Raw genomic sequence first — 15,315 nt, 5'->3', positions numbered from 1 at the left:
AATAACAGTCTCAAGATGAATGGAGTTGTGAATACTATAATTGATAAGAACTGGATAACTTCGAAGTGGGATAAAGATTATGAGCACGATTACGGTATCAGAGCAGTTATAACTTGCAGTATGTGTAAAAGTTGGAAGGTTCAGAATGGGCGAGTGTTTTAGGTTGATAGGAAGACAACAGTTGAGACAACAAGGTTGGTGGTGCAACTGAGATGACAAGGTTCACGATGTAGCTTGCTATAGAATATAGTCATGATGGGTGCCACAAGCGCAAATAGGAAAGGAGTGATTGCACTAACCAGTGGGAACCACCATCCTCTAGTTGGATTAAACTCAAGGCTGATGAAGCCTATGCGACCTCGATTATCGGGGGGAGGGGATTGTTATGGATCGTACGTCCGTTCTCGACCAAGCTCGGTTGCAAGGAAGCAGTGCGCACAGTTGGAAGAGAATAATCTTAAAATATTCTTTCGTAGTCATAAAATTATGAAAGTAGTAGTGGTCATTTTGTATCTTCATGATTTACGGTTTTGATATTCACACCCTTCACAGATTCTGACTATACCTGGGGAAAAAATATGCAAAACTACGGTGAAGGTGGAGATGACGAGTGATAGTGATGATGGTGATATAGATGGTGAAAGAGGGGTGATAATGGTGATGGATTTGGTGGCATGTGGTGTTGAAGGGATAAGAATGAGGGGGAGATATTGGTCGAGATCCTAAGGAGGATGGAGGACTTGACAGTCAAGAGGGATTAGAGGTAACCGACGACGAGATGGCACACGGCCAGGGCTTGAACGAGGAGGGAGAAGAGTTAGGGTAGAGAAGGAAGGGAAGGAAATTTAATATTCATTCATAATAATCCCTTAGGTTGTCATCCATATCTTAAGAGGCTAACCAAACTAACTAGTAATAATCTTAGAAATAGTGCATTCTCACTGAGCGTGTTCGAATGCGCAATTCGCGTTCTCTGTCGTTGTGAACATATATAAGCGTTCACACACATGCATTCGAACAAGGTCGAGGTGTTTGAATGCACAATTTGCTTTCTCTGCCGATGTGAACGTATATAGATGTTCATGAGGGGAATTCGAACGCGACCTCCCCGCGTTCGAGCGCGACATCTAGAATCTTTATTCTCTAAAGAAAATAACTAAAACAAAATAAGAAATATGACCTATAGATTGTACCAATGCATGAGATGACTCAATGTGGTCCAAATCACATTAGTATTCTAGAATGAAAAGTGTCAATTGCTTGTGGTGACAACGGATCCCATTGCCAAGGTTTCGACGGACTTCAATGAAGCATGACCATTATTCTTAGGATAAGGAGGCTCGTGCAGATATAGTAGGATTGTGGTGGAATTAGATGTGGAAGCCATTGTTAAAATCTTATAGGGCTAGATGGTGGTACCTTGGCGACTCCATGGTATTATAGTGGATTATCATAACTTAGTGGTTAGTAGAATTGTTTGGAGGAACTTAGGTAATTCTCTAGGATGATAGGGCTAAATGATACGATTCTCCTCCATATGAGTTAGCTAGTTCACAACTCCTAAATCAAAAAGAAAATAAAGGTTGACCTATAGTCGCGGCTGTAATTATAAAAATATTTTTATTTTATAGGTTACAAATTTATAGTCTAATCATAGACTAAATAAAGGAGCTATTCTTCAATATGTAGATTGGATAACTCAGTCAAACTCAAGCCGCTTATATGCCTATGAAAAATTCACCAAGTATCAACCTAATTGATTTACGATTCTGTTAGTGAGAAGCTTCCGCTTGCTTGGAATTGGGCTTGATATTCACGAGGGGAATTGAACACATAGTCTTTATCATGTGCCTATAAGACTTAATTACTGAACTATAATGATAGTCTTAATTATGTAATATATAAAATGTCATATGTTTTTAAGTTTTTATGTATTTCCACTTTACGTTATTATCATTCATATTCTACCATATAAATATTTGTTATTCAACATTTACATTTTAATTTTAATGCATCAAAAATATCCTTAACTTTTATCTTAGTAGCTCATAGAACCAAAAATATTTCGTTACTTAAAAAAATAAAAAACTTTAAAACTTCTCGTTTGAGTTTAAAAATCTGCTCCTTTTAATTTTTGCCTTAATCATAAAGGGCATTTGCATCTATAGTTAATTTAACTTAAGTTTATGATAATTATCTATTAGAAAAACTAATTATAAGATATTTTTGAGGTATTAAAAGTAAAATACAGGTAATAAATATCCATATTATAAGTGTAGATGATGATAAACGCAAAACATAGGATATTTTTAAATAAATTTCTCTACTTACTAATTGAATATAGATATATAAGCTCATGCATTAATCATGGCTATACAAATCAAATACGAGTATATCAAATATCAGATTTATATATTCAAACTTAGACTACTAAGTTTTGATCTGTTTTCACTTTTGCTATGCATTCAGTGACATCCTATTACAAATGGATCGGTTTAGCCCAATAGAGGTTACTCCTTTTTGGGGGCCCATCTCGGCCCAAAAGGAAAAAGGTTTAATTATATCCTTTGACAAACTTTAACTTGAGAATTAAGTATGAACCATCATCACATATTATTTTGTAATCATATAGAGTTTGATATTTATATTGTTAATTATTAGGCCATTATTAGGGTTAGAGATATTGACCAGGGAGTTAGTCTTCCCTACTTTCCTCTTCCTATAGATATGCCAAACTTGTCTGTCAATAGAAGTTTGACTATTAAGAGAAGCAGGAGTAGCTCTTTCTTGGATCAATTTTAGGCTTTCCAAAGCTCAATTTGGCATTTGACTATAAAAGTTAATCTCAAGAGAAGCTCGAGTAGATTTTATATTAGAACTTGGGTGTGAATTGATTCTATTCAAGTATGTGTATAATATATCAATCGTGTGCATCCGACGATTTTGATCATGTCTATTTTAAATTATACGATTCTTATTTATCTAATTCTGAATGCAATTATGATCGTCAAACCTTAAATGCATTGAAACTTATTTGACGGTAACCTTGATGTCTTAAGGGAGAATAATGATGAACTAATTATAAGCAACAAAAAAAAAATTGTTAGTATGTCATACAAGACCATTTAATTTTGAAAATAATTAGTTGACAGTCCATTTCTCATCTCTTTGACCTTCCATTTTATGATCTTTTTGCTATGATATAGAATGTTTTACTTATCTAGCAAGCAAATAAGTTGGTAATTGACTTGGCCTCAAATAGTTCAAATTACTTTGTTTCTAAGTCAACCACTGCCAACAAAAGAAAAAGATTTCTTTCCATGCTAGCTCACAGAATCACAGGTGAAGCTCATGGTTTTGCTGCAAACCAAGTGTGCACAAAGTAGTCAAAATAAGATTAGACAATGTATCCGTTAAAGATCCATCAAATTTAAGAGACAAGAAATTCTCACTCAGTGGGGATAGGCCAAACTTATGAGGACTAGTTCTCTACTACACATCAAGGTAGGTTAAGTGCCTTGATTTGTTGACTTTATTTAGGAATTCATCTATTTACGTTAAGGATTTAAGAGCATCAAGACTTACTACTAATTGCTTGCATTTATCACTTGTCTTGACATTGAAGGAAAAGAGATGCTCTACCAACTTCCAGAGAAGTTGACACATTTTGTATGTAAGTGTTGGATTAAACCTAACACACTCATGGCAGGATCAAATTGACTATTGTCTTGATAAGAAAATTGCCAGTGGAATCGTGATAGATGATTAAAAGAGGTTTATATTGTATAAATATTTTCGGATTTGATCAATCTCAGCGGCACTGGTTTAATTAATTCCGTAAACTAAACCCATGATACTATATGATGGTCTTCATATCTAACTTCAGAAAGGGCTTTCTTTCTACTGCAGAAGACTACTGAGGTGGGGTTTTAGGAAGGGAATTATATACAGTCTTATTTTTTTTTTTTAATTATTTCTGAGGAGATTGTTTTGTAGACTTGAGTCCACGATATTCTCTGACCCTAGTAGTAAGAAATGTTCGATTTAAGGTAAATACTTCAGTACCTCTATAAAATTTATAATTTTAATTGAACGGCTATAATAGTCAGTTTTCACATCTGATACTAATTTCTAGGGACCGATTTTAAAATCACATTACATAAAAAAAGGGCATATTAGTGAAGAAAATTTGATTAGGTGTGCCTAACTTCTAGATTATACGTTATTTTCTTCTGTTAAGATTTCTCTCTCTTAGATATAATTATGTTTTAATTATAGAAAATATTATTTAATATTAAACTATTTAAATTTGATTCTTTGTAGATAAACTTTAATTTAAATATAATTTTATATCTCTATTTGTTATTAAATATAATTATTTTTTATTATTTACATATATCTCACGTTAGTTTAAGATCAATTTAATTATAAAAAGACATCAATACTCTTATTATGATATATATATATATATATACATTACTCCCATTTAAGGATATATATATATATATATATATTATTTTTCATTTGATAAACTATTAAGATAATATAATTATCAAATAATAATGTGCAAGGTAATATATTTAAAAATAATAATAATAATTATCTATTGAACCGATAATATCTTTTAAATTTATTATATTCCTAATATATAATTAAGAATCTTAATCATTATATAATTATATGTTTATTAAACTGATTGATAAATAATTATCTCGGCCAAGGATGGGCATGCCCTCAATTTAATATCAATAATGCCAATGTGAGAGATAATGTGATGATTGATCTGTGAAGTATACCTAACAAATAGAAATTAAGGAGTAGACCAAGAAATGGAGGTGACCAATTTGTACACGGGAGGTGACCAATTATTATTAATATTATTATTAGAGGTGAAAATTTAATATTTATCCAATTAAATCGATGCATTGGGCTCAGAAATACTTATAAACTATGAGTTTCTTTAACCATTAAAGATTTGAGGGGAGACTATATATTATGAACTACTTAGTTTTCCTTTGTTGGAAAATGTTGAATACATTCATTGGTAGGTAAATTAACTGCGTGCCTCTCTTTTTTGACGAGATGTCTAATTTGTTAGATGAGATGATCCATCAACTAGAAAGTAATCACCATGGACGTAGATTGGAACAGCCTAACGTTGTTCGTACGAGTAGGTAGCTTTTGCATGGCTCAGTAGAGCTTTGGAATTCAAGTAGAAAATACTTACAACTATGAAGTGTTTATGCACAAAGAAATTAATTAATTAATTAATTTCCACATCTTTACTTGTGCACTCAGATTTATATTGGATAAGAGCTTGATCATGTCAGCTGTGTCATTCCTCATTTTATAGCATTTATAAGAATGTCACTTAATTCTACACTTATCGATATTTATGAAATGTATGAAAATTATGAACGACATATATAATGTATCTTGGCATTTATTATATAGCATTTTATGCCAAATTAGTGGCATTTATAAAAATTCCACTCAAACAGTACTTACTTAGGTGCTTGAGAAGAAATATTAGTGAAACTTCGCATTAGTATCATTTTCACAACAGTCGAAATAGTAAATACCACAGTTGATCAATTTTGTTTTAAGTAGTTGCTCTTTTATTATAGGATTCATGTAAGTGTGATGTTTTTTTCTAAGCCAATTAGATACATACATGTTATTCATATATGTTAGGATACATGCATGTCCATATATATATAAGAATAATATTATAGTAATTGCGGAGTTACATACATTAAGTAACTTAGATTATGTGCCACATTATTTATTTTTATGCCATTTTTTTTATATTTTGACACAGGGCTTGTCAAGAATTAAAAGGATTATTAATTTACAATCTAGATTGTAGACACATTATAATTATCTTGAATAGATTTTTGTGCTACAAATAAAAATTCACATACCATTTGTATCATACGAAGTGCAAGTAAAGCTCTACCTGACTTTCTTGAAGATATTAAGAAAAGGATGTGATAAAAATTTTGGTCAATGATACACTTAACTAAAACCTTAAAACTACGAAATTAAAGGTCAAGGTTGGCTCATGATAGTAAGGGTATGACCTACATTATTGCTCCTTTAAATAACAATTTAAATTTAAAATCAACAGATTAATTATCTATTATGATATCAGAGCTTGATCTTCTAAAGGTTTAGAATTCAAACATTACTTAACTCTATATAATTTCTATTTTTTGTGAAGTCAATATATTGTTAATTTTTGCTTGAGTGCTAACCATAATTATAGAAATGAGTGTGTGATGAGAATAATATATATATTTGACATAGTAGATGGCACGTATACGTATTAACTTACTTAATCGACCTGATTAGTTGGAAACAGTTGTTGCTAACAAAGACATATAAACGTGCTATCCATGTTTATATTAAATAGGCGAACCTAATAATCAAACAGAAGAATTTTTTTGAATTAATCCATACAAAACGACTGAGTGCTCCTAGTTGTGTTTATATGTGAATCCAAAAGGGCTACTTATTTTACACACCTAATCAACTATTAAATGGCAGAGATAATATTATGTACAATATTAGAAAGGACACTAAATATCTTCATCACCTACCCACATTTTTTTCTTCTTAAGAAATCTCCTACCAACAAGTTGGTGGCCACAGTGAGTTGGCTCTTCCTTCTGTTTCATACTAACCAACAAAAAATTTGGATAAAAATCACTTTATCCACTTACTTTATTTTACATCACTATGTATTTGTATGTTTTTGACTATGTTGTAACCGTTAGGCTTCCATCTAAAATAAATGACATTTTTGTTTGAACAAAACTTATTTTACCTTTCTAAATTTTTTTATTTTATATATGTAATTTTCTAGTTCTCTGGATATATATTTATTTAAGGATCACTTTATGTTTCTCTATTTTGTCAATATTGTTTTTATGTGCAGGTTAGTCAAACTAAACAGGATCTCCAGTCTATTTATCGTGATCAAGTAGTAGATTACACCACCACATCAATCCTATATAAGAGTTCATATGTTATACCCACTCTTGAACTCTCAAAGGAGAGATATATATATATATATATATATTTATCACTGACCATGAGCAATATTACCGTTTCAAGGCTCTCCCAGAAGGTGATCGGTCCGGCGGAGCCGACGCCGGGCGGTGAGCTGAGGCTGTCGTGGCTCGACCGGTATCCAACGCAGAGAGCCTTAATCGAGTCTCTCCATGTCTTCAAGGAAGGACATGAGCCTGCTAAGGTCATTGGAGGAGCCCTAGGTAAGGCTCTCGTCTACTACTATCCCCTCGCCGGCCGGCTCGTGGAGTCTGACGGCGACGACGACGACGGCGAGCTGCGAGTCGCCTGCACTGGAGAAGGGGTGTGGTTCACTGAGGCATCTGCCAGTTGTAGCCTCAAGGATGTGGACTTCTTGGAGCACCCTCTCATGATCTCAAAGGATGAGCTCTTGCCTCACCCTAATCCTACGTTAGACCCATCACACGAGAACAAGCTTATCCTGCTTGCCCAGGTATTAATTAATAAGTTGTGTTATTCTATCATCTGTTCATGTGCGAGGCTAACTTTTTAGATCAATGCAAATTCAGGTAACTGAATTCACCTGCGGTGGATTTGTGGTCGGCTTCCGGTTCTGCCATGCGGTCGCCGACGGGCCTGGGGCGGCGCAGTTCATGGCTGCCGTCGGCGAGATCGCGAGAGGCGCAACCCGGCCCTCCGTCGAACCGGCGTGGGCCCGTGATGCCATCCCGGACCCTATCAACGTACGACGTGGGCCTCTACCTGAGCCGTCCAAGAGCAAGCTCCAGTACCTCGCCATGGACATCTCCCTCGACTACATCAACCGCTTCAAGAACCAGTTCCTCGAGCAGACGGGTCAACGCTGCTCCGCCTTCGAGGTCCTCGTCGCCAAGGCTTGGCAGAGCCGGACCCGGGCGGTCAACTTCCGACCCGAATCCGAAATCCACCTCTGCTTCGCCATGAACGCTCGCCCGCTCTTGCACCAGACTTTGCCGCCCAACGGGGGCTTCTACGGTAATTGCTACTACATCATGCGGGTCTCCGCCACGTGTCGAAGGATCCTCCACTCTTCCGTCCTCGAGATAGTGAAGCTGATCAAGGAGGGGAAGAAGAGGCTGCCAGCCGAGTTCGCCAGATGGGCGAAGGGGGAAGTTATCGGCGACCCGTACCAGATAACGTCTGACTACGGGACCTTGCTGGTGTCCGACTGGACCCGGCTGGGCTTCGCTGAGGTGGACTACGGCTGGGGCCCGCCGGTCCACGTGGTGCCACTGACGAACCTGGACTACATCGCCACGTGTATCCTCGTCAAGCCGTCGGCGCAGAAGCCCGGAGCCCGGTTGATCACCCAATGCGTCGCGGCGGAGCACTTGACGCCGTTCCACGACGGCATGATTAACTTGGAATATTAGAGCTTGTTTTAATTAATAAAAATTTTGGAATTCCACTCCCATGACACAGTAAAGTAAAGGCCCGTTTTGGTGTCATGCATCTAAATGAGATGCTACATCCATAGTGTTAAATGAAACATTAATCATCACAAATAAAAGAATCTTGAATCCTTCATCTTTCTTCTCTTCTTCCATGAATTAAAGATTGATTGCGATATTACACTATAAAAAGATGTGTGTACATACAGGTTTCCAAATATATAAAGCCACACGCCCCTAACTGTAGCTTCTTTGAATATTGAATAAAGTATGAGAGGTTAATAAAGCATGTCTGCATGTCAAGGTATTGTTAGTAGTGAATTGGTGATTGTTATTGGATATTGTTCTCTTTACTAGCTACTTATGGCCTTATGGGTATCATAGTGTCAATGAGTGGGGCTAGGTGGGAAGCCACCATCTCTCTCGATATGTATATATATATATATATATATATATGTAGCTAGCAGATAACTTTTAGGGTGTCTTTCCATAGACATGATACTCAGATAGCTGTCTCTTATAAGCTACCAAATTATATTTGGCATGCAGTTAATTATCCTGGACAAACAGTACAGGCTAACTCATTCTCTTCTCGTTGCAGAAACAAAATTAGAATTAATGATCATCACGTGCATGGACAAATTCATCCATCCATCCTCATGATAAATGCATGCATGTTAATTATAACTCACATACTCATGTCATGACCCGCAGCAAAGTACATTCAGTAACTTTTTCTAAACGCAAATGAAACAAGTAAAATTAACAAATAATTTCTTTTTGGCCTCCTCAAGTATCATCTATTTTCATAATGAGCATCAGAACCTTTTTTTTTTATACACATTGGCCTCCTGAACTATTAAAAATATATTAATCATTTTTATTAATATTTTATTATATATTTCTATCCATAAATTATCATGTGATAATAATATGAAAATAATAGCTTTATGTGTACTAGCAAGTCATGTACAACTTAAAAAGAGATTTTTTTTATAATAAACTAAAATACCGAAATCTAATTCTCCTTCTCAAGAGGGGAAGAGAGTTCAAAAAAAAAAAAAAAAAATTGGACAACACATGTGCTATTTGATCTTCAAAGAGGAGAGAGAGAGATGTGTCAAGATATCCACTGCTTAAGGGAGGATAGGCAAATCGCCAAATCCAACTCACATTGATAAAGACGACCAAGAACAACTCTCATGGATGGAAAAGAACATCTTAAAGAGAAATAATTTTATTTCTATTTATTAGGTTTTTATTTGTTGGCAATTGTGTACAAAATATACTAAGTATATTTTTTCATGTATATGAGCTTTATACAAGTCTAGAATATCTCTGGTTTGAAGAATTGCAAGATTATTGGAGAAGAGCCGTCGAGTTCACACCGCGTTCACAAACGCGTTCGAACGCGGTGCGTTCACAAACGAGTTCGAACGCGAAATCTGCGTTCACACAGACAGAGAGCCGCGTTCACAAATGCGTTCGAACGCGATGCGTTCACAAACGAGTTCGAACGCGAAATCTGCGTTCACACAGACCGAGAGCTGCGTTCACAAACGCGTTCGAACGCAACCTGAAGAATTCAAGCTGTCGCGTTCGAACGCACTCGAGCCCGTTCGAACGCACCAACAAAGTTTAAGAATATTGGACTTTCGTGAGTACGGATAAGACTCGGATTTGGCTCTATCTTGAAGATCGTGAGTACGGATAAGATTTGGATTTGGCTCTATCTTGTACTTTCATGAGTACGGATAAGATTTGGATTTGGCTCTATCTTGGAGATGATATATAAGGATTGTGAAACCCTATCTCTAGTGTGGTTGAAGAAGCATTATTGAAGGAGACTTCTTGAGGCTACATCGGTTCTTCAACTAACAAGGCTCTTCTCATCTACAAATCTTAATATTTCATCTTAAGGGCTATCTAGACGAAAGATCAATCTCGAGGGTTACTAAGATTGGACTTCAATCACGAGAAGCGGTGAATCGTGGGTTCTAGCGAGCAAGACTGAGAGGAACAAAGTCGTTTGGATCGACGGGTTGTTTTGAGAGTCAGTCTTGTAACTGCTACTATTCTAGTGATTGGTTTTGATCCGAGTTTGGATCCGTGGTTTTTTCCCATTTGGGTTTTTCCACGTTAAAATCTTGGCGTTCATCTCTATTTTCATTTTTAATGTTTCTTCCGACTTTTACTTAAGCGAACGAGCGAGATCATTGCCTAGTGTTTAGATACATACTTGTGTCTAGGGATTTTTTCACTATTCAAACTTATTTGATGCATTAATGTATTCTCGTTTGGGCATTTTCTTTTTTCCTTGGTTTTTGTCTCATATCCAGCAGCACTGTCTTTGCCTCTTTCCACCTCATCTCCATCGTCACCCCCACCGTTGACTCCTCCACCCTAACTTCTTTAATCCTCTTCATCACAGGCTTCACCTGAAACTTCTTCACCATCAATGGTGACTGGCACCTGAAACTTCTTCACCATCAATGGTGACTGGCACAGTGAGTGGATGGAGTCGAGGAAGAGATAGTATTGGCGATCGGGCTCAATTAGCCATCGAGGAGGAGAAGATGTTGGTGATCAATTCCTCCATCTTGCCCTTGACGTGGTCGTCAACAACGACGATACTTCCGAAGTCGTCGACGGAGAACAAAGGGGTAGGAAAGATTAAAGTTATGTCGTAATCATAATCCTATAAAATTGGTGTAGGGCAGAGAGAGAGAGAGAAGAGCGGACGGTGGCAGCGTTCGAGTGGAGGGAGGAAGAAAGACGAAGGAACAATTTCTTTTTCTTCAGTGAGGAGAGATCGAGAGATGATAGATCAAGAGAGGAGGGATCGGGGTGAGATTTGCTCGAAGATAGAGGAGATGAAGAAAAAGTGGAGAGGCATGAGAATAACAAAAAAAAAAATTAAAGATAAAATAAAATATTTAATATTAATTAAGTCACTTAAGAGACTTGGCATACTAACGTTGACCGAAAGATCTTGAGAGACTATTTAGTTGCGAGCATGATGAGAAGAGATCAGGAAAGGCATTGGCCTTCAATAGTTGCTCACTGAAGATCATGGCTCCTGCAATAGGCAGCTATGGTTTAGTATTCATTGGGACATGTTTCTAAGATTTAGTCACTAATCTTAGTGCACTAAGCAAACTTAGAAGTACTCAAGAACGACTTATTAAAGCCATGATATATATTAGGGAAAGCTCGTGTGCTACCATGATATACATTATCGGTATGTTATCTAATAGCATAAATATTTAGACTAATTAATTATTTAACATAATATTAAAATCTTTTTTAAAGGTCAAGAATTTAAATTTCAATAGCTTGCTTTTAGTTTTTTAACTCTTTATATTATTTATGAAGCGATTGATTGCGCATCTTATTATCTAATATTTGTCTGAAAATAATTAATCAGAAATATATATATATATATATATATATATATATATATATTATTAGTACGTTAAGATGAGATAAAAGTAAAAAGAATCTTACTTCAGATCCCCATATCTTATGCAAAATAAAACAAATTAATGTAAATCCAGAGATCCAGTTACACCTGGAGATCCAAGGATGATCAGACGGCTAACAAGTTACGAGCTCTCGTGCCGATATATCCACCCCTTCTTTTCTTTCACTTCGCTCCATTGCCATCCCCAGCCGCATTTCTCTCTAGACTCCGGAGATCTATCTGCAGCAAAAGGAGGGTCCCAATATCAATTCATCGGCGATTTGGACGCTGTCCCAGGTCCGGACGATCTCAGTTCTAGCTCTAACCCTAACCCTAACCCCAACTGGAAACTAAGGTAAGCAATCGAGCTCCTCTCTGTTAATTCTAGCTCTAAGTTATCATTTATCAGTTTGTTTGATGTAATCTCATCAATTACTTGATCTGTGGTACAATTGATAGTGTAACAAGAAGCAAAATTTCTTTTCTCAATGTATATGGTTTCTAATTACCAAATGGTGTTCACACTAGAAAAAAAGAAGAGATTTTTGATGAAGTTGGAGATGGTGCTCTATACTACTCCTTCACTAGGGTTCATTCGACAAATAAAACTATGTGGAAGTGATGAGTTCTATGAGATGGATGGGTATTTTGCCTCATAGTTCCTTGTTAAGCTCAGAATTACCGAATAATTTGGGAAGTCATACATCTCAATTGTTCTGCTGGCCTTTTTCCTATGCTCGCCAACCGAATTCAGGAAATAGTGCTAGTTGATAATGACAAGTGTCTCGTCTACAAGCACAAGTTGTTTAGTTCGGAAGCGACGGTGTCCATGCGGGGATGATCAATGCTATGTTGAAGTTGAAGGACTTGAGGATGAGGAATTTGTTGAGCCAATTGGACTCACGGAGCCAAATTTTGCGCTCGGGTTGCCGAAGATGTCTTTCAGTATGCATAAAGTTGTCGCACCTCCATGCATTGGACAATCTTTTCAAAGTGATGAGGAAGCCCTAGAGTATTATAGCAACTTTGCAAGGAATAATGGTTTCTTGGTCAGGCGAGAGCGCTCGAAGGGTAATCCAGAACATCCAATGGGAGTGTACAAACGGGAGCTCGTCTGCCATCGGGCAGGTCCCCCTCTGCCAATTAAATCGAGTGAATTGAAACGTCAAAGGAAGAAGAAACCATCTCGATGCAAGTGCGACGCACAGATGGTGATAAAGAAAAATGTCTCTGGTGGAATAGCCCGATGGGTGGTTGTTAATTTCAGTAATGTGCATAATCATGAGTTGTTGGATAGTAATGATGTACAGTATTCTCCCGGTTATCGATATATATCACAAGTCGATCGAGAGCGCATCTTAGCTCTTGCAAAGGGTGGTTGTGATGTGACTCTTATAATGAGGGCTCTTGAAATGGAAAGGGGTGTCAAACCAGGTCAGTTGACATTCACTGAGAGGGATCTGAAAAATTTTCTTCAGGCCTCAATGAGCATAAATCCAGAAAATGAAGGTGCAGAACTTCTCAGAGCTTGCAAAGTTATGAAAGAGAAAAACCCAGATTTCCGCTATGAGTTTGCCTTGGACGAGAACAACAAGCTTGAGCATATTGCTTGGTCGTACGTAGGCTCCATACGTGCATATAAGGTGTTTGGGGATGTGGTGTTTTTTGACACAACTTATCATCTATATGCATATGATAGACCTGTCGGTGTGTGGTTTGGTGTGGACAACAACGGGCATACCATATTCTTTTGTTGTGTTGTCTTGCTAGATGAAAAACCACATTCTTATAAATGGGCTTTGCAGGTTAGCCTAACGCTCTTCAGTCTTCATCCCTCTTCAAATAATGATGTTCTTTTTTAACCAATTTAGCTGCAACTTGTACTTTTAATGATCACCTAATAAGATCACTCTCTTTTTGGTTTCTTCAGGCATTTCTCCGTCTCATGGATGACAAGTTCCCACAATCAATATTGACAGATTTTAGTGTGGAGCTCAAAGATGCTCTAATAAATGAATTGCCAAATACAAAGTATGCCTTTTCTATTTGGCATGTAATGTCTATGTTAACAGGTTGGTTTTCTGCCTCACTTGGTCCACAGTTTGAAAAGTTCAAATCTGAATTTTACAAAATACATGATTTGGAAACTGAGGAAGAGTTTGAGCATCATTGGGAGCAGATGATTATTGATTTTGAACTTGGCTCAGATAGGCATATAAGCCTATTATATGCTCATAGATCCTATTGGGCACCACCATACTTGCGAAGTTGGTTTTTTGGTGGATTGTTGACAACTAATCATTCAATATCAATGAAGTCATTCTTCAGAGGTTTCTTAAACTCTCAAACTCGTCTTAAGGATTTCGTAGAGCAGGTAAAAGACAATCCTGGTCATTGTTTCTCTTTTGTGGTTTGGCAAATTTGCACATTTTATCTGAATGCTATTGATTCTGTTACTTGTGCAGGTAGGCGTTGCAGTTGATTTCCAAAATCAAGCAGGAGAAGAAGCAACAACGCAACAAAGTCGGGAGAATGTCAAGATCAAGACATGCTTGCCCATTGAAGAGCATGCATCAACTATTCTAACATATTATGCTTTTGAAATGTTTCAAAAGGAAATTATGTTGTCAACACAATATGCAGTTTACGAAACATCAAGAGAGAGTTATCTTGTCCGACATCATCTGAAGTCAGACGGAGGGCATATGGTAAGGTGTATTCCATCTAATGAAGAGGTCCAGTGCACTTGCACAGGGTTTGAATACTCTGGTATATTATGTAGACATGCTCTTCGAGTACTCTCCTTGAAGAATTGCTTTCTCATCCCAGAGAAATACCTACTATCACGATGGCGTCGTGAAAGCTCATTATTTCCTAAAAGTACTGGCCACAAGTATCGTTCCCAAGCACTGAGATCCCTTGCCTCTATAATAATTCAGGAATCGTCAGTAACCCGGGATCGCTTTGATTACGTGCAATGGCATTTAAGTAGACTTCTCAATCATGTGAGAGATATGGCAAATGCTGATGAAGCTGCCTCAGATTTTGAGCCTAGCTCCTCATTTGATGCTACAGTTGATGTTATTCCTGCAAGGTCAGTTACCCGAGGGAGGCCAAGAAAACTGAAGGGATCAAACGAAGTGCCAAAGGAACTGCATGCATTGTTGTAGTCATGACAAATTATTGTCGATAACTAGGGTGGACGCAGATTACTAGTGTGTGTGCATGGTGAATTATTTTGTACGCTTTCTGTGTTATTTCTGCAAGACAACAGTAGAACACTCTGTCTTTCCAAGTAATGAAAATGGTTCATTAGGACTTCTCTGTACTTTGTAAGTTTCCAACTAACAAAAATTTAGCTGATGATTGAATCTTTTGTGGGGTAAA

The 15,315-nt window shown here is 36.9% G+C and overlaps 2 protein-coding genes across 2 annotated transcripts; both read left to right on the top strand.

Annotated features, from left to right (window-relative positions):
• Window positions 1–7,009: 7,009 nt before the first annotated feature.
• LOC140794923 (acyl transferase 7-like) lies at window positions 7,010–8,601 on the top strand. The gene is made up of 2 exons (XM_073147207.1): window positions 7,010–7,528; window positions 7,605–8,601. Exons 1-2 carry the CDS (start codon window positions 7,097–7,099, stop codon window positions 8,445–8,447), a joined length of 1,275 nt encoding a protein of 424 aa, XP_073003308.1. The 5' UTR covers window positions 7,010–7,096; the 3' UTR covers window positions 8,448–8,601.
• Window positions 8,602–12,135: 3,534 nt separating this feature from the next.
• Window positions 12,136–15,315, top strand: LOC140780685 (protein FAR1-RELATED SEQUENCE 11-like). Its single transcript, XM_073126388.1, has 4 exons — window positions 12,136–12,283; window positions 12,457–13,733; window positions 13,859–14,302; window positions 14,394–15,315. The coding sequence occupies exons 2-4, from the start codon at window positions 12,702–12,704 to the stop codon at window positions 15,096–15,098; spliced, it is 2,181 nt and encodes a 726-aa protein (XP_072982489.1). The 5' UTR covers window positions 12,136–12,283; window positions 12,457–12,701; the 3' UTR covers window positions 15,099–15,315.

Source organism: Typha latifolia, chromosome 1 (genome assembly GCF_019914945.1).
Source record: "Typha latifolia isolate L0001 chromosome 1, TyphaL0001v2, whole genome shotgun sequence".
NCBI classification, from domain to species: Eukaryota; Viridiplantae; Streptophyta; class Magnoliopsida; order Poales; family Typhaceae; genus Typha; species Typha latifolia.
This window is presented reverse-complemented; position numbering and strand designations above follow the sequence as displayed.

Coding starts and splice junctions, on each gene's coding strand:
- LOC140780685 (XM_073126388.1), top strand. CDS start 12,702: ATGACAAGTGTCTCGTCTACAAGCACAAGTTGTTTAGTTCGGAAGCGA. Junction 13,734..13,858: donor CTTATAAATGGGCTTTGCAG/GTTAGCCTAACG, acceptor TGGTTTCTTCAG/GCATTTCTCCGTCTCATGGA. Junction 14,303..14,393: donor TTAAGGATTTCGTAGAGCAG/GTAAAAGACAAT, acceptor TTACTTGTGCAG/GTAGGCGTTGCAGTTGATTT.
- LOC140794923 (XM_073147207.1), top strand. CDS start 7,097: ATGAGCAATATTACCGTTTCAAGGCTCTCCCAGAAGGTGATCGGTCCG. Junction 7,529..7,604: donor AGCTTATCCTGCTTGCCCAG/GTATTAATTAAT, acceptor ATGCAAATTCAG/GTAACTGAATTCACCTGCGG.